General features: G+C 41.2%; 1 protein-coding gene across 6 annotated transcripts in view; it reads left to right on the top strand.

Annotated features, from left to right (window-relative positions):
- The window catches only part of ATP2B1 (ATPase plasma membrane Ca2+ transporting 1), a 266,462-nt gene extending 242,768 nt beyond the window's left edge, over nt 1-23,694 (top strand). For 4 of the 6 annotated variants that reach the window (XM_068276821.1, XM_068276820.1, XM_068276823.1 and 1 more), the window contains 5 exons: nt 913-1,124; nt 1,728-1,835; nt 2,296-2,478; nt 2,850-2,936; nt 22,233-23,694. In XM_068276821.1, the coding sequence (XP_068132922.1) occupies nt 913-1,124; nt 1,728-1,835; nt 2,296-2,478; nt 2,850-2,936; nt 22,233-22,544 (902 nt within the window). In that variant the 3' untranslated portion in view covers nt 22,545-23,694. Of the gene's footprint in view, nt 1-912; nt 1,125-1,727; nt 1,836-2,295; nt 2,479-2,849; nt 3,004-22,232 lie in introns of all 6 variants that reach the window. The other 2 variants (XM_068276825.1, XM_068276824.1) reach the window with 2 other exon arrangements.
- Nucleotides 23,695-23,708: the final 14 nt, after the last annotated feature.

A 23,708-nucleotide genomic window follows, 5' to 3' on the forward strand; every position in this document is an offset into this window, starting at 1 on the left:
CTCTGTACCACCAAGTGCATGCCTGATCGACTGGCTAATTTGGGACAAAATTGGTTAAATGTATTGATTGGACATGCTGGGAAATCTCTGGCCTACGTTGTCGATGGGATGCGCAATCGATGATCATCCCCTGGCTGCTGTCTTTCCCATGTCTATGTTCTCCCTATGCCCATACATTTATACTTTACCTGTTATGCTGTCTGCTGCTGTGTCCTCCATACTTCGCGTTCTTGTCCCACATGACTAGCGGCATGCACGAGGGTTGTGTGATGTCACACGCACACCACATTCTAAAATGCTGCCAGCCATTTGGGGCACCGATGCAAAAGTAAGGTGGACAGCGTGACAGGTAAAGTGTAAATACAATGGGATGGGTGGCAAGGTAGCACCATGAGGCCAATTCCCGGAAAGTTTTCATGCCGATATTAATCGGGAATCTGCCGGTGGTTTATGGGAAGCCAACAGATCTCTCTGAGACATGTCTCCAGGTCGAATCTGTCAATCATTGCCAGACCTTCAGGGTTTTTATGATTGTGATATTGGGATCTGGTGTCCCTGACTATTTGTATTAGCACGGTTTATCAGTCAATGATTACATCAATAAAGATGGTTATACTACATTGAGCGCCTTCTAAGACAGTCTTGTGTTTTTATACTGAGGAAGATGGTTGGGCTTTGAAGTTTTTCCAGCCACATGACATCTGTGTATGCATTTAGGGAATACTGCAGATCACAGCTGTGAATGGTCCTTGCATGCAGTGATGACTCTAAAGAGTACTGGTAGCGTGATAGGGAATTGCAGATGTCTGAAAAGTTAGCCGCTGTTCACTTCTAAAACGATCTGAAGACCATGGAATTGCCAATTTGTGTAACAAGGGCCATGTTGTTTTTTTTTTGTTTTTTTTTTTGCAGGAGAGAAACTTTTTGACATCGACAGTGGAAGAAATGCCCCCCTCCATGCTCCTCCATCACAGCACTACACAATTGTGTTCAACACGTTTGTCATGATGCAGCTTTTCAATGAAATCAATGCCAGAAAGATCCATGGTGAAAGGAATGTGTTTGAAGGCATTTTTAACAATGTCATCTTCTGCAGCATTGTATTAGGTACTTTCATAATACAGGTAAGCATGCAGTGGTTTTATCTGCAACATTCAATAATGTATCCATGCAATGACAGATACTGTTGTATTGTAAACTGATTTATTCCTGAATCCTATGCATTAAAATGCTTATCTCAAAGTGTTTGTGAGCAGAACCTCTTAATTCTGTAAGGAACTTTATCCAGCAGGCCAAAGGTGGTGTCTTCTGATTTTTCTAAAGTCACCTTGCTGACCTGCTGTTTTATATGCCTACACAAAGACTTTTAGAGGTGACCGGAGGAATTGCAGTAATGTCCTCCAGGGCTGAGCAAATCCAGGACACAGGTAGCCAAATCACCTGAAATGTACGCAGCTGGTGACTGTCGCTGGAGTCTCAGCAGAAATTTGTTCCGTGACGTCTGAATTTTGCTTGACTTGTATCCATTTTTCACCCTACTTTGAACTGCATCAGTCGTTCTATGAATTTGTGTTGCTTTCTTGGCAGTTTTACATGTTAATTGGTGTTATTTGATAAACAGGTTTTTTTTTTTTTTACCTAGTTTGCTTATAGAATATGCATATGTGTAATTGTTACTTTTTAAAGTATTCATCTTTTTTTTTTTTTTTGTATCCTTTTTTTTTTAGATCGTAATTGTTCAGTTTGGTGGAAAGCCTTTTAGTTGTACAGAATTGACAGTAGATCAATGGCTTTGGTCCGTTTTCCTGGGTATGGGAACATTACTTTGGGGCCAGGTAAATGTTTCATTCTATCTCATTATTCTAATGACGTCTATGGGAGACTTGTGATCTCCTATATTAATACATGTACTTCTTAGTCTTCCTACCTTATATGTTATGATTGTATTTTACATTTGTAACCTGATTTATAATTTTGATTTATCTACGTCTTCAAAGCCTTGTGTTACTTTAGCAAATGTACGTTGTTCTTTGATTTATATTACCAAAAGTGTACTTGTACTTATTTGGGCACAGGAGGGATCCTGAAGATGACAGTTTGGTGTGTGGTGAGTTGGAGTGCTGAGAGCAGACATTGTAAGGGTGTATTATGTCCAACAATGTGCATTTACACTGGGTATATCAATCAGCTGTGGTAATTGTGGTTCAGGGAATCTTCTCATGGGTACTAACAGAACTCTGTTTTTAGTGTGTTTACCATCCTATATTGTATTAAACACCTTTTGCCTTTATTTAGCTGGTAACCTCAATACCAACCAGTCGTTTGAAGTTCCTGAAAGAGGCAGGACATGGGACACACAAGGATGAAATTCCTGAAGAGGAGCTTGCTGAAGATGCTGAGGAGATTGATCATGCAGAGAGGGAGTTACGTCGGGGTCAGATCTTGTGGTTTAGGGGACTAAACAGAATTCAGACTCAGGTATGGTCTTGAGTGATGCACTAACTGTAAATGGGTTATGGGAACGTTATTTTATTTTTTCATTTATTTTTAAGGCCCATGGCTCATTTGTTAACGCTAACTAGGCTCAGTTGTGACTGGTGTGCGTGAGCTCTCTACCTTCTCTGTATTTTCCCTCAATACGCTTGAAAGAATCTTTAGTTTCTTTGTCTTCCTTAAGCTTTCTTCAATTTGCTTTTATTAGCTGCTCTATAAAAGTGCCTTTCTCTTTTTTTTTTTTTTTTTTCTTTTTTTCTTTTTTTTGCTTTTATTTGTTGTAGATGGGATGGTCCTTTCTCTTGTTCTCTCTCTCTCTTGCTGAGCAAGCTGTCACAATCTCTGATTCCTTGCAGATGGATGTAGTGAATGCTTTCCAAAGTGGAACTTCCATTCAGGGGGCTTTAAGGCGGCAACCCTCCATCGCCAGCCAGCATCATGATGTAACAAATATTTCTACCCCTACACATGTAGTGTTTTCCTCCTCTACCGCTTCTACTACTGTGGGGTGTGAGTGTGTGTTCCTAAGTGCATGAAATTAACACATCCTAATCCACACACCTAACGTTTCTCATTTTCTCCTCAGTAATCTCATTTGTTCAGGCTGCTCATAAAGCTTTCCCTTCACAAGGATAATACACCCCATGTGTTTATTTTTAGAGGGCTAATGGACTGGTTTGATTATTAGCAACTGCAAGCTTAAAGTCTGATATCCTGCACGTTTAATTTGTAGATCTTGCTTCATCAGTCTTATTTATTTATTTTTTATAATCTATATTGATGTTCTTGTATCTATGGAAGGTGATGATGTGAAGGTAAATTTTCGAGTATATGCCTGGATTCATTCTTTAGTTGTCTGAAACTTCCCACAGATTGCATCTTATACCATAGGCTCTCTTCAGAACTAGGGATAGTCCTTGAAATGCAAGTAATTCAGAGTTAATGCAGATGTATGCAGCAAGAAAATGAAGCTTACAGATGCTGTTGCAGCTTCATTTGATTGGTCCATTTTCAAGCTGCTTAAAATTAGCATAAACATTTGCATCAGCTGAATTAACATCTCATTTATTAGCCCTATTCAGAACCGCAAACTTGGTGGAGCTTGTATATCAAGATTTATGCAAAGGAAAGTGGAGCAGTTGGCCAGCACTACTAATCAAATCTCAGGTGTTACAGGGGCACTTTGATGAAAACTGTAGATTTTAAAATGCATGGTTTACATGTATTTAAGATGTGCATGTATTCCAGAATAAAATGCATGGTAAATGACTACCTCTATGTAGCTGTCACAGTGGTTTTAATTGGGCTCTTACCAACAGGTTTTGGACCAGTCCTGCTTCCTCATGGAGGATTCTCAGGGTTTTCTTTTTTTAAAAAAACCTTTTCCTGTATAATAGTTGCTCCATCCGACTAAAAGAAACTAACTACTGTAAATGACAGCTATATAGAAAGTAATTTACAGTGAATTTTTCTCTGGAACAAACATTGAACATAGGTGTACACATCAATTAAAATTTTAGTTTTTGTTTTTTTTATAGTGCCCCTTTTAACAATATAAGCATTTGATTGGTTGATTTGAATACCTGCTTCGCAGATTTCCTTGCGCATGCCTTGATATTTCTTAAATATTCTTGTTTATCAACTTGTGGTATAGCCAAAGGAAAATCTGGTTGCTCCCATTAATCCGTTCACTTCAAACACGGCAACATTCAGAGGTAAGAACTTGTACATCTTAAGGCCTGGTACAAACAATGGCATTTGTGGCCAACTTTTTAGGTTTCCACCTCTACAAGAGTTTTCTCTTGACCATTGGTCAATCCAGTTTTGTTTGCATCATTATTTGATCAGGAATAAGTATCACCTGTGAATCAGTCCTAAAGGTCCAACACCTAAACACAAGCGAAGCAGAACGGTATATGCAGTTCAGGTAACTGAGTAGAGCTGGTCAATGAGATGTCAGGAATTCTGGTTTGCATTTAATAATGTTGCAAACTGTAGTCTGGAACTAGACCATTCATAATCAGCAGGAAGCACATTTAATTGGACAGACAAGAACGGCAATTGTAGCTCAACCAACTGAAGGATTCATCATTTTAATTAAGTATATAGTGAGAACCAGCATGACGTTTTGGGCGGTGGCCCTTTCACAGCAAGGCTGATTCAGCATCTGAAATGTCATGTTGCTTCTCACTATGTACTCCATTTAATAAAGGAAGAATCCTTCACAGTTGGTTATAATTGAGTCACCATGCTTTTGTGTTGTAGATGGGGTGGTAAATACGCTGAACAACTGCTCTCACTGTAGCCTGCAGGACTGTTGTATTCGAAGTGCATTTAATAGGCCCAGTTCCAAGCTGCATACAGTGTGCATGAAATTTGCACGCAATCTTAAATTATTAGCATCTCATTGACCATCTCTGAGGAGAACAAAGATTTGTGCATTAGGGAGGACAAACAACTGCTGGGTAAGCACATGGCCCAGCATAGGTCATCTATATACGCAGTTTGCATACACCTAAACTAGAAAATACACTTTTGAGGATGACACCTTTTGGACAGTAAGGAAAACTAACACAGATAGGCTTATTTTACCTCTCGTGAACCAGTCCACTCAACACTATCCCTGATCAGGAGAGTGGGCCATTAACACCTCCTGTCATCAATATATAATGCTTTATCATGTTTGTGTACACATTGTAGAAGCAGCACACATCAGCATACTACTATTTATCCAGAATGTTGACCGGTTCATTTGTACTTCTCAAATTTTGAGAACCTTAGGATTTTTAGAATTGGCTTATGTGTAAACATGAAATGTCTTATAGAATAGCAAAATGTATCTAGCTGAAGCCATCGTATTTTTCTTTGGCTATACCTGTCTTAAGTCCACCCCAGTATCTTTTCCTTGGAGAATTACATTGAACAGTCTGAAGATAGATGGTGCAAAATTATTGGAAGATACGTGTCTTAACACCAAGGGGTCTGTTCACATTAGAAAAGTGTTGCAGAGTGCACTGCTCTACACTGCATTACACCACTGCTGCACAGGCTTCTCCATCACTTCAATGCACCCAACAATGAGAAAGGCATGGCAACAAAATGTCCAGCCTGCAACAGTGGCCTCAATTCACCAAGGGCAGTTTTGTTAAATAATTTAGGTCAGTAAAATGGCGCATTCGGTATTTTACCAAATTTACTAAGATTTTCCACATATGGTAGAAGTTTGGTAATAAGCCTAAAAACATGCTTCAATTCACTAAGCCTTGCTCGGTAAGTCTCACCAGCTGTGGAGGAGGTTAGGCAGGAAGCTGTCAGTCTTCTCTTACAAGTGGTGTGCACCTTTCAATTTTCTGTTCAGTACATCCTCTGCATCCCTTTAGATGCACATCTATGCTAACTACAGGGAGCTCTTCTGTGTATCAGTATACAGCTATGCACATCTAAAGGGATACAGAAGAGCTTTTTTAAATGTCTTCTCCTGCTCTGCCATTCTCCTGCCAGAGTATCTGTTCAGAGGCTGTGTGGATCGCTCTATTGGCTGTCTGGTTTATCTGTCAACTTTTACCACATTGAGATTGAGTTACCAGCTGGTCAAAGCTGGGGATAAATACAGCAAAGTCCCCGTTATCCGGAATTCAGGCAATCGGAAATCTTAACTGGCATGCCTGTAGGATAACTGGGACCTCTTTTGGGGCGCTTTCTGAGGGGGCCGGCATGCCTAACCACACTGGCATTCTATTAAGATCGCCAGGGTGGTGGCGCAGCAGTATTTTTTTTTTTTTCTTAATCGTGTAGCTAGCCTAGCGCTAGCTACACGATTCCCCCCTCCTTGCCGAATCCCTCCCACCCTTCCGATCGCCGCCGGTGATCAAACACATCAGGAAATCCCGTTCTGAACGGGATTTCTGTTAGGGCTTCCCCCGTCGCCATGGCGATGAACGGAATGACTTCATTGGCCCACCAGGGCCTGAGCAGTCCACCGCGGCGTTAATGGACGAGCTGAGCTAGTCATTGCCGCCAAGGTGGTTAAAACTTACCAAGGCACCAGGGATGGCTGTAAGTCTCCCTGAACCTCCTTGCAGGCTCCTAGCGCTTTCCGGCATCCGTGTACAGAAGCCGGTGTCACATGACCCGATGCGGGTTAGCTGACGTTCCGATTCCCGTGCAGTGGGGAAGCCGTAAAGCTGCTCAGAGCCCCGGCAAGTCATTTAGGGAGAAGGTTTGTGCTATTGCGGGAAGCACATGTATCCAGCAGCAGGCGATCCCCACCAGGATACCGGGGGCTTTTCTGTACCAAGCACTGAATTACCGAATGCTTTAATTTTGTGAATTTCTTGAGGTATTTACGGCACAAGTCAGTAATTTACCTCACTAGTTGGTAATTTTACTTTGTGTGAAGTAATGGCTTTAGTGAATTGGCATTTTCTCAAGGTGATCGAATGTGGTATTGCTTAGTGAATTCAGGCCATTTTGATGCACTGGAGGTGTTGCTCTGCTCACAAGTATTGAATGAAACTGCACCGCACGCTATCACAACCAACTTGGTTCCTTTCAGCACTGATGTTTAATATGAACTGGCCCTAAAAGTGTTAAGACTGTCATACATTTATGAAATGGAACAGCTAGAGGCAAATTTGATTATTTTGACAAGTTTCCAGTAAATGGTTCAGTTTAAACTGACCTGTTTTCACAGTTGCAATAGCTAAACATGTGTAGAATAGTGCAAAATCACGCAGCACCATTGCTTTCTATTATCTTAGACTTTGAAGCCTCCCAAAAAACGTTTATTTTAAAGACCTCTCTTAACATTAATGCTCTAGCTGAAACTCTGCATCCCCACGGCTGAACACTCAATTACTCACCCCAAACTCCCGGGGCAAAAATCCACAACTTTTCAGGTCGTGGTATTTGCTGCCCGGGAGAGGCAGAGATTTGGGCTGTAGCCCTGCCTCTATTCGCGTCAATCTGCGCCGATCGCTGCCTCTCCCCGCCCCTCTCAGTGAAAAGACAGAGGGGCGGGAGGAGGCGGAGATCCGTGCAGATTGACGCGAGTAGAGGCAGAGCTACTGCACAAAGCTCTGCCTCTACCTGGAAGGAGCCCCAAAATTTTCCCCTGTGAGTATGGGGCGATTGTGTTCAGCCGCGGGGATGTGGCACTTCAGCTAGGACATTAATGTTAGAGGTCTTTAAAAACATGTTTTTTGGGAGGCTTCAGACTCTTTAAGTTGAATGCTTTTATTACAGATATGTCGATAACATTAGGACAGTTGTTTATAATGTGTGCTGTACACTGAAGACCTAGCCTCCAATGATCAGAACACAAGATTGTTCACGAGTAGCTGAGAGATGGCATAGTAAATGGGTCCCAATAAGGACAGTGACCACAGTGCACCTAATTATATGTCACAGAAAGTGACAGGTAGCTTAACCACTTTGCCCTATCTGGACGGATATATCCGTCCAGATGGGCACTGCTGCTGCAGCCGTGTGGTGCGCGCGATCGGGCGTGCTCCCGCTGCCCCCCCCGATCAGTGAATGGGAATATAATTCCCATTCACCGATCTAAGTCTCCGGCAGAAATGCCAACGCTTTCTCATCAGAGAGCGCGGTATTTCTGCCCCCAGGAAACATCACCTTCTTCTTATAGTTCCTAGATGCGAGATCGTTCGCATCTAGGAATTTTTTGAATGTGGCCATCTTGTGGCCAAATAGTAAACTGCACCCACATACCTAAATTAAATAAAAGAATACATTATATTACATCTAAAATTAGCTATTTACCTCCCAAACTAAAATTACCCAAATACATTTTTGTATTTAAAAAAAAAAAAAAAATTACAATAAAAAAAAAATACATAAATAGTTACCTAAGGGTCTGAACTTGTTAAATATACATGTCGAGAGTATCTTATTAATTTTTTTTAAATTACAAGCTTATAAATAGTGATGGACGCAAATTGAAAAAATGCACCTTTATTTCTAAATAAAATATCGGCGCCATAAATTGTGATAGGGACGTAATTTAAACGGTGTAATAAGCGGGACAAATGGGCACATAAAATGCATGGGTTTTAATTACTGTAGCATGTATTAATTTTAAACTATAATGGCCAAAAACTGAGGAATAATGATTTTTTTCCATTTCTATCTTAATCTTCCTGTTAAAATGCATTTACAGTAAAGTGGCTCTTAGCAAAATGTACTACCCAAAGAAAGCCTAATTAGTGGCGGAAAAAACAAGCTATAGATCAATTAATTGTGATAAGTAACGATAAAGTTATTGGCGAATGAATGGGAGGTGAACATTGCTCGGATGCTTAAAGAGAACCCGAGGTGGGTTTGAAGAATATTATCTGCATACAGAGGCTGGATCTGCCTATACAGCCCAGCCTCTGTTGCTATCCCAAACCCCCCTAAGGTCCCCCTGCACTCTGCAATCCCTCATAAATCACAGCCGCGCTGCTGACAAACAGCTTGTCAGAGCTGGCTGTGTTTATCTCTATAGTGTCAGTCTGCTGCTCTCCCCGCCTCCTGCAGAACTCCAGTCCCCGCCTGCATCCCTTTCCTCCCTGCTGATTGGAGGGAGGGGACAGGGACCGGAGCTATGCAGGAGGCGGGGGAGCAGCCGAGACTGACACTACAGATGTAAACACAGCCTCACAGCACGGCTGTGATTTATGAGGGATTGCAGAGTGCAGGGGGACCTTAGTGGGGTTTGGGATAGCAACAGAGGCTAGGCTGTATAGGCAGATCCAGCCTCTGTATGCAGATAACATTCTTTAAACACACCTCGGGTTCTCTTTAAGATTTTCGACGCTGTAGGCTGAAGTGGTTAAGTAATACCTTTAATGGGTTATGCCTTTTAAAAAAACAAGGCTAGCACCACTTTCATTCTAGTTGCGGCAAGACTCTTTCCACAGTATTTCACTGGTTCTACAGTTCTAGAATTTGCCTCAGTTTAATTACCTTACATATTTATTTTGTTGTGCTTCATTCTAGCAAGGACAGTCAATCAGAAGTAGCCATATTGTAAAATTAGAAAAGGAGTACACATTGGTATCTTGGCATATGGCATCTTCAAATCATTGGGTGCATACTTTTAGGACTTATTCACTGAAAGCATTAAAGTGCTTACATTGTTTGGTGCTTATACAGGACTTGGGCTAGTTCACGCCAAAAGTAATTCCTGGCATTTAGCAGTAAAGCCTTGTACATGTGCCAGGTGGAACTTGGCCAAGGGAGCCATTCAGAGCTGTCTAGGCCAGGAATCTAGCATGTATACAGCTGTCCCATAAGGTCGCTTAAAGGTCTGTTATGCTGTTGCTTGGCTCGAGTCATGCAACATGTTTAAAGAGAACCAGAGATGAAGCACCCTCATGTATTTTATTACATTTATCAGTGGGAACATGACAGTAAACACCTACCCTGCTTTTAGTTTCATTGTTATCTGCTTAATAAGTCTATTAGCAACTGTGATAAGAATCCACCGACTATTCAGTCGAGGTTTGACCTGGAATCATTATAGCTGAGTCACTCTTCTGTGTAGTATTTTTAAGCCCAAGCCTTCCCCTCTCCTGGCTTAGATTTCCTGCTTTGCATACTGAGAGCTGTGATGATATGGGAGAGGCTGCTGCTCCTGAGAGAGAAGCTCTGTGGCTGTAATATGATCCCTGTGTGCTCTGTGTGCACTAGATACTGATAATAACGGCAGTTTCATTCCTATGAGAGACACTTCCTACAAGCAGCTGTACATCATACCAAAATGAAAGCACATAGATGAAAGGCTGCATTTAGCCTAGATAGCAGCATAGTCTCATATGGCCTAGACAGCACATCCAGAACAACTCATAACCCGTAAGGAGAAGGGATATGAGCCGCCGGCCATATTTGATTTTTCCTGGAGCAATAATGGATAAAAAACACTCAAAAAGGCACACCAGAGCGGCAAAATTATCAGGTAGAGCATTTATTCTTTACAAGCTATCAACTGATATGTTTATTTTGTGTGAATCGTTCATCTCTGGTTCCCTTTAAGCACTCATGCATGGAACGGTCACCCTAGATATTAGGTTTTGATAGCTGTGTGCTACTGCAGTTGTGTGAGTGTGCTATATTAAACTTCCCCGGCCAAGGATCAAATGTGTGCAGTTGCTCACTTAAAAGAGAACTTTACCCAGGATTGAACTGCATCCCTATCAGTAGCCAATAACCCCTTTACCACACAAAATCTTGACCTTTTCTCAAAAACATGTCTGTGTGGCTGATATTGTGGTGAAAACCCTCCCACAGTGTGTCATGACGGTGTGTGTTCTGTGATCCTTATTACATTGTGGGAAATAATGGCTATTTCCAACTGCCAAGCATCTCCCTCTGTGCATATATCTGTATATGTATAAAGAAAAACCCTTTTAGCCTATTGCATTTTTAGTGTGTGTGGTTATAGATAATGGCAGTTGGTGTGGTCCAGTTTTTCTTGTCTGCCAGTAGTAAAGATGATTAGCAGGCTCATTATGGATCAATGAAATCAATGAATTACATGGTGAATATCAATAATTTAGATTTTTTTTGTCTGTAAAGTTCCTCTTTAAAGAGACACTGAAGCGGAAAAAAAAATATTATGATTTGTATGTGTAGCACAGCTAAGAAATAAAACATTAAGATCAGATACATCAGCGTAATTGTTTCCAGTACAGGAAGAGTTGAGAAACTCCAGTTATCTCTATGCAAACAAGCCATTAAGCTCTCCGACTAAGTTAGTCGTGGAGAGGGCTGTTATCTGACTTTTATTATCTCAACTGTTCCTGGACTATTTACTTTTCCTCTGCTAGAGGAGAGGTCATTACTTCAGACTGCTCTGAAAGACTCATTTTGAATGCTGAGTGTTGTGTAATGTGCACATATTATAGAATGATGCAATGTTAGAAAAAACACTATATACCTGAAAATAAAAGTATGAGAATATTTTCTTTGCTGCTAATCTTCTAGTAATTATTCATAGTACACAACCAATTCACTATATCATATTTTTTTTTTCGCTTCAGTGTCTCTTTAAAGCTGCATGTATGCAGGTGTCCCCAACCTTGTTTAAAGATTAAAGGAATACTGTAGGGGGGTCGGGGGAAAAATTAGTTGGACTTACCAGGGGCTTCTAATGGTCCCCCGCAGACATTCTGTGCCTGCGCAGCCTCTTACCGATGCTCTGGCACCGCCTCCGTTTCACTTCTGGAATTTCAGACTGTAAAGTCTGAAAACCACTGCGCCTGCGTTGCCGTGTCCTCCCTCTTGCTGGCGTCACCAGGAGTGTACTGCGCAGGTACTAAGGTCCTCCCGGCGTCCCGCTCGCCTTCCCCCGGAGTGCGTCCCGATATTTACGGATAGCGTAGCAGCAATTATTGAAAGCCCTTATTAATTACTATGTCAAGGCTTTCCAATAATACAATTTATTATGCAAAATGTGTCAGTAATGAAATAATTCTGTATAAAGTATGAATTGCTTGTTTGAATTGGAGAGCATTATAAAACATTGAGTATTTTAAAGGGATGGAAAGGTCAATGGGAGAAAATAAAAACCTTTAAAAATACTAAAACACAAAAACTTAAAAACTGGCAAAATGTAATCGGAAGCATTTTGAAATGACTGCTTGTAAAAGTCCTTAAACTCCCTGACATTTTGTAATGCTTCTCTTTAAGCCTGGCTAAGGCCACAAAATTTAGGATTGTACAGAGTGGGAAGGGATAGATTCTGTATACTTTTTACGGCTTTCTTTCCCAACTGGGAAGAATGTACTATATCCTATCTATCTATCTATCTATCTATCTATATATATATATATATATATATATATATATATATATATATATATATATATGTGTGTGTGTGCATATAAGCTGACCCGCATGTAAGCCGAGGTTCCTACTATTCCTTTGGAAAAATGTACTCCTGTATAAGCCCACTCCCCAGTATAGTCCCCTCCACAGTAGCCAGATGTGCCCCCAAGTACACGTCATTCCCTCTTCCCATAGCCAGATGTGCCCCAGGGATAATACAGCTGTCTCCAGATGTCACTAGTCATAGTTATGAGACAAAGTGATTACCACACCGGAAGAATTCCCTCGATCGTTGCACCGCTGACACATTGCTTGCGCACTCCGTTTCCAATGACATGAGACACAGGTAGTCTTGACCAGAGCACTCTGCACACCATGTTGCAGGGGATGGGGGGCACGGACACAGCAGGGAGCCAGGTGGCAAGAGCAGGATCACTAGTGCAAGATCCTTAAGCACCTCTGCCAATAAGAAAACCTGTTCCACCATCCATTCTGCTCCACTGACTTGCATATAAGCCAAGGGGGTAATTTTTCAGCACATTTTTTTGTGCTGAAAAATTAGGCTTATACATGAATATATAAGGTATCTTATTACCTGTACTAACGATGCACACAGCTTTGAAGAGACAGATGCAGCAAACAAAATCCTAATTTAAATTCTACAGAATTAAGGTTGAAGTGAGAGATGTAGCCCATCTTAATATTACGTTGATTACAGCAGAAGAATGTTTCCAGTAGCTTAGCAATGTTTTATAGCCTTGAGGTTGCACAGGTGCATTAATAAAAGGGCAACTTAATCAAAAACTGATATTTCAGTTTTGCATAAGCATTGATGGCTGGGAATAAAGATATTCAATTCTAGTTATACAATATATACAGAGATAGTGTGTGCTTGTGTAATAGAGCATTGACACATTTGCATTCTGAATGCTCTAGAATTTTACATTTGAAAATGAGAGAAAAAGTTAACACGCGGTTTCGATGTTTGGATGGAATGTGTTTCATGCTTTGGCCTGGTTTGTGGCTGGGTAAATCTGTGTAATTGTGCGATATCTATTGAGCAGTCTGCCCTGCTGGAGTTATATTCAGAAATTAGGAAAAATACACCAAATAGGAGAACAGGCATTAGTTTTAGCATATTAACATGTATTTTCAGTGTAAGGTTAATGTTAGGGAGGGGAGGCCAGTTAATAGAAGGTTAAGATTCGGTAGGGGAGAGAACCCTGGTACCCGAGATGGTACTATTGGTAATGGAAAAGCCATAGTTAATAGGTAAAACTTGGTGTCAGGCATTGGGTACAGGGAATATTAGTACCCGAGATGGTCTGTTGGGTGGTTGCAGTCATATAGTATATTTCATATATAGTTTTGATATTCCACATCAAAATGATCTTGCTCTGTGATTTAATCTCAGAACGTCCCATTGACCAGTCCTTGCCTTGGACCTTAGGGGACCAAAACTGCGACAAACAACCCTTTTTGTGTGACTACTGTTATATGAATAGTCCAACTAACTATTTATAGGGTTTACTTGGGCTTTGTGCTTAAGTGCATTTGAAGCTTTGGTCCTGTTATGAATTGAGGGCAATTACCATATATACTCGCAAGCAAGCCGAATTTTTGACCCCCCATAAAGGGGTCAAAAGTTGGGGGGTCTGCTTGCGAGTCACCTGTGGTCCGCGCCCCCCGCTCCCCCGCCCCGCGGTCGCCGCTATTACCTGAGCTGGCACCGCATCTTCTATTTTTCCCCTCTCCGCTTGTATAGTAATTCACAGCAGTGCGCCCCACGGCGGCTGCTGTGATGATGAAGCAGGAAGCCATAGAGAGAGAGAGGCTTCCTGTAGCTATGGGACCCGCTCTCTCTCTATGGCTTCCTGCCTCGTCATCACAGCAGCCGCCGTGGGGCGCGCTGTGGTGAATTACTTTACGAGCGGAGAGGGGAATAATAGAAGATGCTGCGCCAGCTCAGGTAATAGCGGCGACCGCGGGGCGGGGGAGAGGAGGGGCACCTATACTGGGCACTGTACTAGCTATACTGGGGCACTATACTGGGCACTACCTACATATACTGGGCACTATACTAGCTATACTGGGCGCTATACTGGGCACTATCTACCTATACTGGACACTATACTGGCTATACAGGGCACTATACTAGCTAAACTGGGGCACTACCTACCCATACTGGGCACTATACTGGCGAGCTACCTACCCATACTGGGCACTATACTAGCTAAACTGGGGCACTACCTACCCATACTGGGCACTATACTAGTTATACTCGGGAGCTACCTACCCATACTGGGCACTATACTACCCATAATGGGCACTATACTAGCTATACTGGGCACTATATTAGCTATACTGGGGCACTATACTGGCTATACTGGGGCACTATACTGGCTATACTGGGGCACTATACTGGCTATACTGGGGCACTATACTGGCTATACTGGGGCACTATACTGGCTATACTGGGGCACTATACTGGCTATACTGGGGCACTATACTAGCTATACTGGGGCACTATACTAGCTATACTGGGGCACTATACTAGCTATACTGGGGCACTATACTAGCTATACTGGGGCACTATACTAGCTATACTGGGGCACTATACTAGCTATACTGGGGCACTATACTAGCTATACTGGGGCACTATACTAGCTATACTGGGCACTATACTAGCTATACTGGGACACACTGGGGGGATCACACAGCCAGCATTTCCTACCCCCGGCTTATAAGGGTCAATCATTTTTCCGTTTTTTTTTTTCAGGTAAAAGTTGGGGGGTCGGCTTATATGCGGGTCGGCTTGCTTGCGAGTATATATGGTACTATTGCTTATAAAACTGAGGTCTTTAAGTTTTTGGTGGACCTCCTCTTGTTGTTGCCAACTACAGTGGTTTGCAAAAGTATTCGGCCCCCTTGAAGTTTTCCACATTTTGTCATATTACTGCCACAAACATGAATCAATTTTATTGGAATTCCATGTGAAAGACCAATACAAAGTGGTGTACACGTGAGAAGTGGAACAAAGATCATACATGATTCCAAACATAAAAAAAACAAAAAAAAACTGCAAATTGGGGTGTGCGGAATTATTCAGCTCCCTAAATCAATACTTTGTAGAACCACCTTTTACTGCAATTACAGCTGCCAGTCTTTTAGGGTATGTCTCTACCAGCTTTGCACATCTAGAGACTGAAATCCTTGCCCATTCTTCTTTGCAAAACAACTCCAGCTCAGTCAGATTAGATGAACAGCGTTTGTGAACAGCAGTTTTCAGATCTTGCCACAGATTCTCGATTGGATTTAGATCTGAACTTTGACTGGGCCATTCTAACACAGATATGTTTTGTTTTAAACCATTCCATTGTTGCCCTGGCTTTGTTTATGGTTCGTTGTCCTGCTGGAAGGTGGACCTCCGCCCCAGTCTCAAGTCTTTTGCAGACTCCAAGAGGTTTTCTTCCAAGATTGCCCTGTATTTGGCTCCATCCATCTTCCCATCAACTCTGACCAGCTTCCCTGTCCCTGCTGAAGAGAAGTACCCCCAGAGCATGATGCTGCCACCACCATATTTGACAGTGGGGATGCTGTGTTCAGAGTGATGTGCAGTGTTAGTTTTCCACCACACATAGCGTTTTGCATTTTGGCCAAAAGTTCCATTTTGGTCTCATCTGACCAGAGCACCTTCTTCCACATGGTTGCTGTGTCCCCCCACATGGCTTGTGGCAAAATGCAATCGGGACTTCTTATGCTTTTCTGTTAACAATGGCTTTCTTCTTGCCACTCTTCCATAAAGGCTAACTTTGTGCAGTGCACGACTAATAGTTGTCCTATGGACAGAGTCTCCCACCTGAGCTGTAGATCTCTGCAGCTCGTCCAGAGTCACCATGGGCCTCTTGACTGCATTTCTGATCAGCACTTTCCTTGTCCGGCCTGTGAGTTTAGGTGGATGGCCTTGTCTTGGTAGGTTAACAGTTGTGCCATACTCCTTCCATTTCTGAATGATCGCTTGAACAGTGCTCAGTGGGATGTTCAAGGCTTTGGAAATCTTTTTGTAGCCTAAGCCAGCTAGAAATATCTCAATAACTTTATCCCTTACCTGTCTGGTATGTTCTTTGGACTTCATGGTGTTGTTGCTCCCAATATTCTTAGACAACCTCTGAGGCTGTAACAGATAGACAAAACCGAGAGCCCGATATGGTGTAGTAAGTTTTGAACATGGAATAAATGAGAAGTAAGTATTATACTTACAAACATGGGTTACCGCTCAGGCAACCACTGTAAAGGCAGGTGGGGAGATTAGACCTGTCCCCACTCAGGATTAAGATGTCGCTCTCTGTGATAGAAGAAAAGGAGGGTGTATCACCCTTCCACCAAGGGTGGAAAACTGGATATATCAATGTACAGAGGTGCCAACAGGATAAAATGCAATACAAATGCAATAAAAAGTTTAAAATATTCAGGTGGTGGACCAACCGACCTAAAACTGACTATATTCAAAAACAATTTATTCACATACTCCAAGATACACTGCAACGCGTTTCACGGGCAAGATCCCGCTTCCTCAGACATTATAAACAGGAGTATCACACAGCTATAGGTCCAGATCAGGCTTGGCACCTCTGTGACCGCACGCCTGATCTGGACCTATAGCTGTGTGATACTCCTGTTTAATGTCTGAGGAAGCGGGATCTTGCCCGTGAAACGCGTTGCAGTGTATCTTGGAATATGTGAATAAATTGTTTTTGAATTTAGTCAGTTTTAGGTCGGTTGGTCCACCACCACCTGAATATTTTAAAAATTTTATTGCATTTTATCCTGTTGGCGCCTCTGTACATTGATATATCTGAGGCTGTAACAGAGCAGCTGTATTTGTACTGACCAGGGATGCTCTTCGAATTCGGATGAAATTCAAATAGGGTTATTCGAATTTCATCCTACTAATTACAGCAGCTGTGCGGGGGGGGGGGGGTGTTTAATCTTACCCATCAGGCGTCTTCTTCGCTCGTCCCCTCCCACGCTGCGTTCCAATCCGGCATCACGTGACTATACACTTCCTCCTTCAAACCGGAAGGAGGAAGTGTATGTGATCACGTGACGCACACCCCACTATGCACACCCCACTTTGCAGTTATTTATTTGTAAAAAAAAAAAAAAGTTTGGAATCTTATGATTTTCGTTCCACTTCTCACGTGTACACCACTTTGTATCGGTCTTTCACGTGGTATTCCAATAAAATGTATTCAGGTTTGTAGCAGTAATATGACAAAATGTGGAAAACTTCAAGGGGGCCAAATACTTTTGCAAACCACTGTATATTTTACATTTGAGAAGTGACAATAAATAATGTTCTCTGAATGCTGATTTTAAGCCGGCCATACTCTTTCTATCAGAATCCATTCCCGTTTGTTATTTCACTTTCCTTATGACATTCATTCAGTAGATAATGTAAGATGGAAGAGCCCTTTAGGGCCTGTTTCCACTACAAGCAGATTGGATGCAGAATGGCTGCAGAAAAACTCCAATGAATGCCTACGGGAAAATCTGCATCAGAAAAATAGTGTTAAGTAAAAACAGGCCCATAGGCATTCATTGGAGTCAGCTTTTCTGCATACATTCTGCATGTAGTGGAAACAGGCCCTTCGTGTCCAGTTGCATTTTTGCTGCTGTTAAATTTTTTAAATTTAAGTTAAAGTTTTCTACACAATATGAACGCACGCAACAAATGCTAGTGAAATCAGTAGCAAAGTTAATTTATGCCACCTCTGTTTACTCTGGTTTTAATTCACCTGCCATAATTTGCCTCTAAGAGCTAGTGTGTACTCTGGTTTGATTTTGGTTCAGCATTCATTCAAATTTAGTTGGACCTTGATCAAGTTCAGGTTGATCTTGCACCTCCTAGTTTAACCATGTGCTAGTATAGCTGGGATGTGAACAGATGTCAAACTGAACGTAAACTAAAAGCAAACTGTTAAGTTTATGCCTAAATTGTGCAAATTATGCCAGCTGAATTGTGCATACAGTGCAGGGCTGTGGAGTCTGTCCAAAAATCCACCGACTCAGACTCCCGACTCCTCAGTTTAGGATTCCACCGACTCCTCGACTCTGACTCCTCTAATTTGTATATTACAATTTTGTTGATTAAAAGTACTGTATGTAACGTGACATTCGCCTCTAACTGCCAACGCTTAGGAATTTTACAAGACAACTGAAGTGAGAAGAATATGTAGACTACTATATTTATTCCCTTTAGACTAAAACTAGTCCTTGGTAAGAGTACTTGTCAAAGGTACAAACCGGAACAAAGAACATCTATCAGGCCCTAGGCAATATAAGTGTGGGTACATGTAAGAATGATGTGCAGGTACTCTGCAGGGGAATGAGGAGATTCTTCCTCTATTACACATTCTTCATGCACAATCTGAACAAGGTTTATGGGTGACAGACAACACCTCTGTGTTCAATGTGCACAACATTCTCAGTGGATTACATATGCACTCCCCACAGAGCTGCAGGGAGAGTATAGTACTACTGTGTAACAAAGTAAACCTGAGACAGATGAAATTAAAGTTTTATACATACCTGGGGCTTCCTCCAGCCCCCTTCAGGCTAATCAGTCCCTCGTTGTCCTCCTCCACCACCTGGATCTTCTGCTATGAGTCCAGGTACTTGAGCCAGTCAGGCGTAGTGCGCAACTGCGCATGCACACACTCCACCGCCAGGAGCATACTACACCTGTGCAGCACTATTGCGCAGGTGCAGAATGTTCCTGGCTGTGGGAGCGGCATGTGGCTGGACTGCGCTGATTGGCTGAATTACCAGGACTCCTAGCAGAAGATCCAGGTGGTGGAGGACAGCGAGGGACTAATTGGCCTGAAGGGGGCTGGAGAAAGCCTCAGGTATGTATAAAACTTTACTTTTAATCCGTCTCAGGTACCCTTTAATTTGTAGTCACCAAACCAAATTTTAACATATCAAATTATTTGATTTCATGAGCAAAGGGAGTGCATACATTTGCATAAATCAGCATCAATGCAGAATTATTTCCATCTCATTGACCATCTCTATTAGTGACACAGCTCCACATCAGGCTTTATTCTTACAGCATAGACGTTATTTAGTATATATGAGATTACTGTGTACACATCATATATACAGTCTCAATCAGATATGTATATCTGACCTTAAAAATACGGGGACTGCTTTATTAAAGCAGCACAAGTAACTAATTTTGATTGGTTTGTTTAATTTTTGTGGACTAAGCATAGCTATTACTGTATATATACATTATTTTTAATGACTATTATCTGAGAAATAGAACATTTTATCATATTTTCTATTTTAATTACAGTTACAAATTAATTAGGAGTTGGAGTTGGTGCATTTTTTTCCGACTCCAGGCACCCAAAATTGCCCGACTCAGACTCCACGACTCCGACTCCACAGCCCTGATGCAGTGTGTTGAATATTTTGACGACTAAGGGCTCGTTTCCACTATCGCGAATCTGCATGCGTCCAACGCATGCAGATCCGCACATGTAATACAAGTGGATGGGCCTGTTTCCACTGTAGCGTTGTTGAGGTGCGTTTTTTCCAGCGTGAAAAAAACGCACAAAAGAGCCAACGATTTCGCCTGCGTCGGGAATCCGTGCGAATCGCCGCTAATGTATTTAATAGTAAAAACGCATGCGTTTGTTACATGCGTTTTTACCCGCGATTTCGCGTGCGATTTCGCACCTTTTTCAATTTTATTTAGCCCTGGCAGTGTCATGGTTAATTTCGCATGGCACCCTGCCATGCGAAATCGCATGCGAAATCGCGGGTAAAAACGCATGTGGAAACGCATCCGCATGCGTTTTTACAAGCGTCGGAATGCGGCCGAAATCGCGTCGCAACAGTGGGAACGAGCCCTGTGTCACTTCTTTAAGGCCCTGTAGTTACAAATCTTGCTGTAGTTCTTGCTCATTACTAAAGCGAAGTACACACATGAGATAAGATCAAGTGCCAATTTTACCACCTTCCATGTAGTATGAGAGCATACCTACACAATATTCTATTAAGCTGATTACACCCATCAAATAAAAATCTTTGCAAACTGAGGAATTTATCTGTCACATAGGTTTGTCAGGGAGGTTTGAAAGACTGCTCTTTCTAAAGGCCCGTACACACGCTCAACAATACTGCCTGATTGTCGTTGTGTGCAAACGACTTGACGAGCAACTGTTAACAGGCGTGTTGCGCCCGATCCAGCTGTCAGATCTATGTTGGCCTACGGTCGTCTAATATTGTGCAGATGGCCTGTGTGTACAAGTCGTTTGAACGACTGTTAAACAACTTGTACTTAATTTCAATGCGTAGGCCATTGTTCTGCTATCGTACACAGTATGTAAATGAGTTGGTAGTTTATCCATCCGGACGTGAACATACGGGCCGTCCGGTACAGCAGGCTGTGCGGTTTGCTGTGTCGTGCGGGTGGTCGTTTGCATATGTACAGCATATTTAAGCTACATACACACGTTCAACAAGCGCACAACTTGCAAACGATCAGTTCCTGCAAAATGCTTTCATAGTCTATATCTGGAGGTCTAATACACACCTTGTTTAAAGCGGACCCAAATCAAACATTTTAAAAAAAAATATTTAGTTGCACCACTCTGACACATACAAAGATAAACACTCCTTCAAGCCTGAGCATTTCAGTGCATGCTTTTCACCTTTCTCTTTTCATAACCAGGGTTATACAGGTGGCAGCCATTAGCAATTCCTCTTTTGCCGGACACCATCTACTTCACCAGTCTACTTCACCAGTTTGCCGGATTTTGTCACGGCAATATGAAAGGAAGGGGAGGGGTTCCTCCAAATGTAAAATATTTTATATTTGTCATCATGCAACTGAAAAAAGGCTGCTATTTATTATAATTTAGAAAATAGATTTTATTTCTGAAATCTTGTATTTTTAATTTGGGTCCACTTTAACAGTCATCTGCAGATCAAATCCACCAAGCTGGATCTGAAAGATTGAGAAGAGAAATATTTTGTTGCGGTCTTTTGCAACCTTTTATTCATATTTTTTTTTTTTTTTTTTTTTTTTTTTTTACAAAGATTATCTGCAGATGTGTGTTTTCACTTTTCAAAGATTTATCTTATGTGTACCCAGCTTTAGTATTCAAAATCTGTTCACCCTCATACTACATGGTGGTGATAAAATTGGTCTTTGATCTTTCATTTTCCAAAGTGTGTGTGTGTGTGTGTGTGTGTGTGTGTGTGTGTGTGTGTGTGTGTGTGTGTGTGTGTGTGTGTGTGTGTACGTACTTGGCTTTACAATTGGCTGGATTTTCTTTCTCTGAGGAAATTGTAGTTTGTGATAGTGATTTGGTATATACTCGAATATTTACACTTGTGAGGTACTTTACAGAAATGTGGTTTTGTGGCTTTTACTGCATGATTCTCTGCAGCTCCAAGTTCATTGTGCCATTCAGCTTACGTAATGCTTGGCTTCATAGTTGGTATCCTGATTCCTGGCATGAGCATTGGTTTACCTGTTGTGCCAATTTTTTTTTTCTTTAAAGTGGTTATGAAGAATTTGATTGTTTTGAACACTTAATATATTTTTTTTTCTGCTTTTATTTTTATATTTTTTTTTATCTTAATAGTTTGTCACTATATGCAGTATGAAAGTAATGATTTCATGTTATCCACCCCCTCAACACATCCGTGTTATTCTATTGACTAAAACGTCTGTTTATTTTTACAGTGTTTGCAAGTCCACTGCATTTTGCACAGTTTTGACTCATTGTTTTAGTACTTGTGAATTCAAACTCGCATACAAACCAGTTTCAACCACATGTATTCTTGCGCTAATTTTCTCTTTCTTTCTTTTGCTTTGTGACTTTTTAAAACAGATTCGAGTGGTGAATGCATTTCGTAGTTCTCTCTATGAAGGATTGGAAAAGCCTGAATCACGAAGTTCTATCCACAATTTCATGACACACCCAGAGTTTAGAATAGAAGATTCTGAGCCTCATATTCCGCTCATTGATGACACAGATGCTGAAGATGATGCTCCCACAAAACGTCACTCTACTCCACCACCCTCTCCCAATAAAAATAATAACGCTGTCGACAGTGGAATACATCTTACAATAGAACCGAACAAGTCAGCTACCTCTTCATCCCCAGGCAGTCCACTACATAGTCTGGAGACTTCCCTCTGATTGTAAGATGAATGTTACCATCCTAGCTGATTTGAAAAGAAAACTGGGTCCTTTACACACATTGCAGCAGGCAGACAGAGTGCCTGCTCCTTGGACTTCAAACGAAGACTCACTTGTATGAATGTAGATTTATTTTTTTAAAAAATGCTTTCTGCCAGACTGAGGGTGCTTTTCTTGGGAAGGAAAAGGGATGGGATAATTGGGATGAACTCTGTCAAGATACATCGTAACCCAGCAAAAGCAACCTGTCGAACATCAGTTACACTAAATGGTGATTGGCCTGGACAGTGTGTTAGCAATGTTCTAGTTTATATTGATCCACATTATTATTTTTTTGGGAGCCCGGGGTCGTTCATTTGATTATTTATGTTATAAATGATACAGATCTGTTTACAAGGTTTATAGATATTTTTTTCCTGTTCATAGAAGGGAAGTTTCCTTATTTACAATGAAAGAGAAAAATGTCCTTTAAACACTGCTGTATTTTCAAGAAAAAAGGGGTGTTTCTATTGAAACTGTCAAATTGCCTACAATTCATTTGTTCAATATTGTAGATAAACTAGCAGCCAAAAAGAAAAAAAAAAGAAAAAAACACTAATGCTTCAGAAAAGTTATGAGAAGCAGTGTTATAATAAAAATGGCCTCTGTCCTAAGTCTCTCTGAGAAAAAAAATTAAAAAAAGGAAAACTCATATTTACTACTTAATGGTTTTCAGATGATTTTTTTTTTTTTTTATGTTGAAAAATGATACAGAACTTTTTTTTTTTTTTTTTTTCAAAATCTCAAATGGAATTTTGTGAAATGCAGGGCATCGGTGTGTGACGGATCTTGCTTGAAATCCTTTTGCTATCTCCGTCAAAATATATAAAATCAAAATACATCAAAAAATTTAGTCTTCTTAATTTTTTTTTTTTTTTTGTTTGTCTAAACATGTTAGTTTTAGATCTGTCTTGGTGAACTGTGAGTGGAACCGTGTTGATTTTTCTAATAAATCTTTAGCTGACCTTCATACAGCATGAGGGCCTGTTGGCATTTTGGGGGAAAAAAATACCACAAAAAGTTACTACTAGAAAGTAGTACAGTCATACTTGTTCTCCTTTTTGTTTTTGAAACTTGTTTGTAAACACAATAAACATGCCCTTTTACTAAATCCGAATGCAGCAA

Source organism: Hyperolius riggenbachi, chromosome 3 (genome assembly GCF_040937935.1).
Source record: "Hyperolius riggenbachi isolate aHypRig1 chromosome 3, aHypRig1.pri, whole genome shotgun sequence".
Lineage (NCBI taxonomy): Eukaryota > Metazoa > Chordata > Amphibia > Anura > Hyperoliidae > Hyperolius > Hyperolius riggenbachi.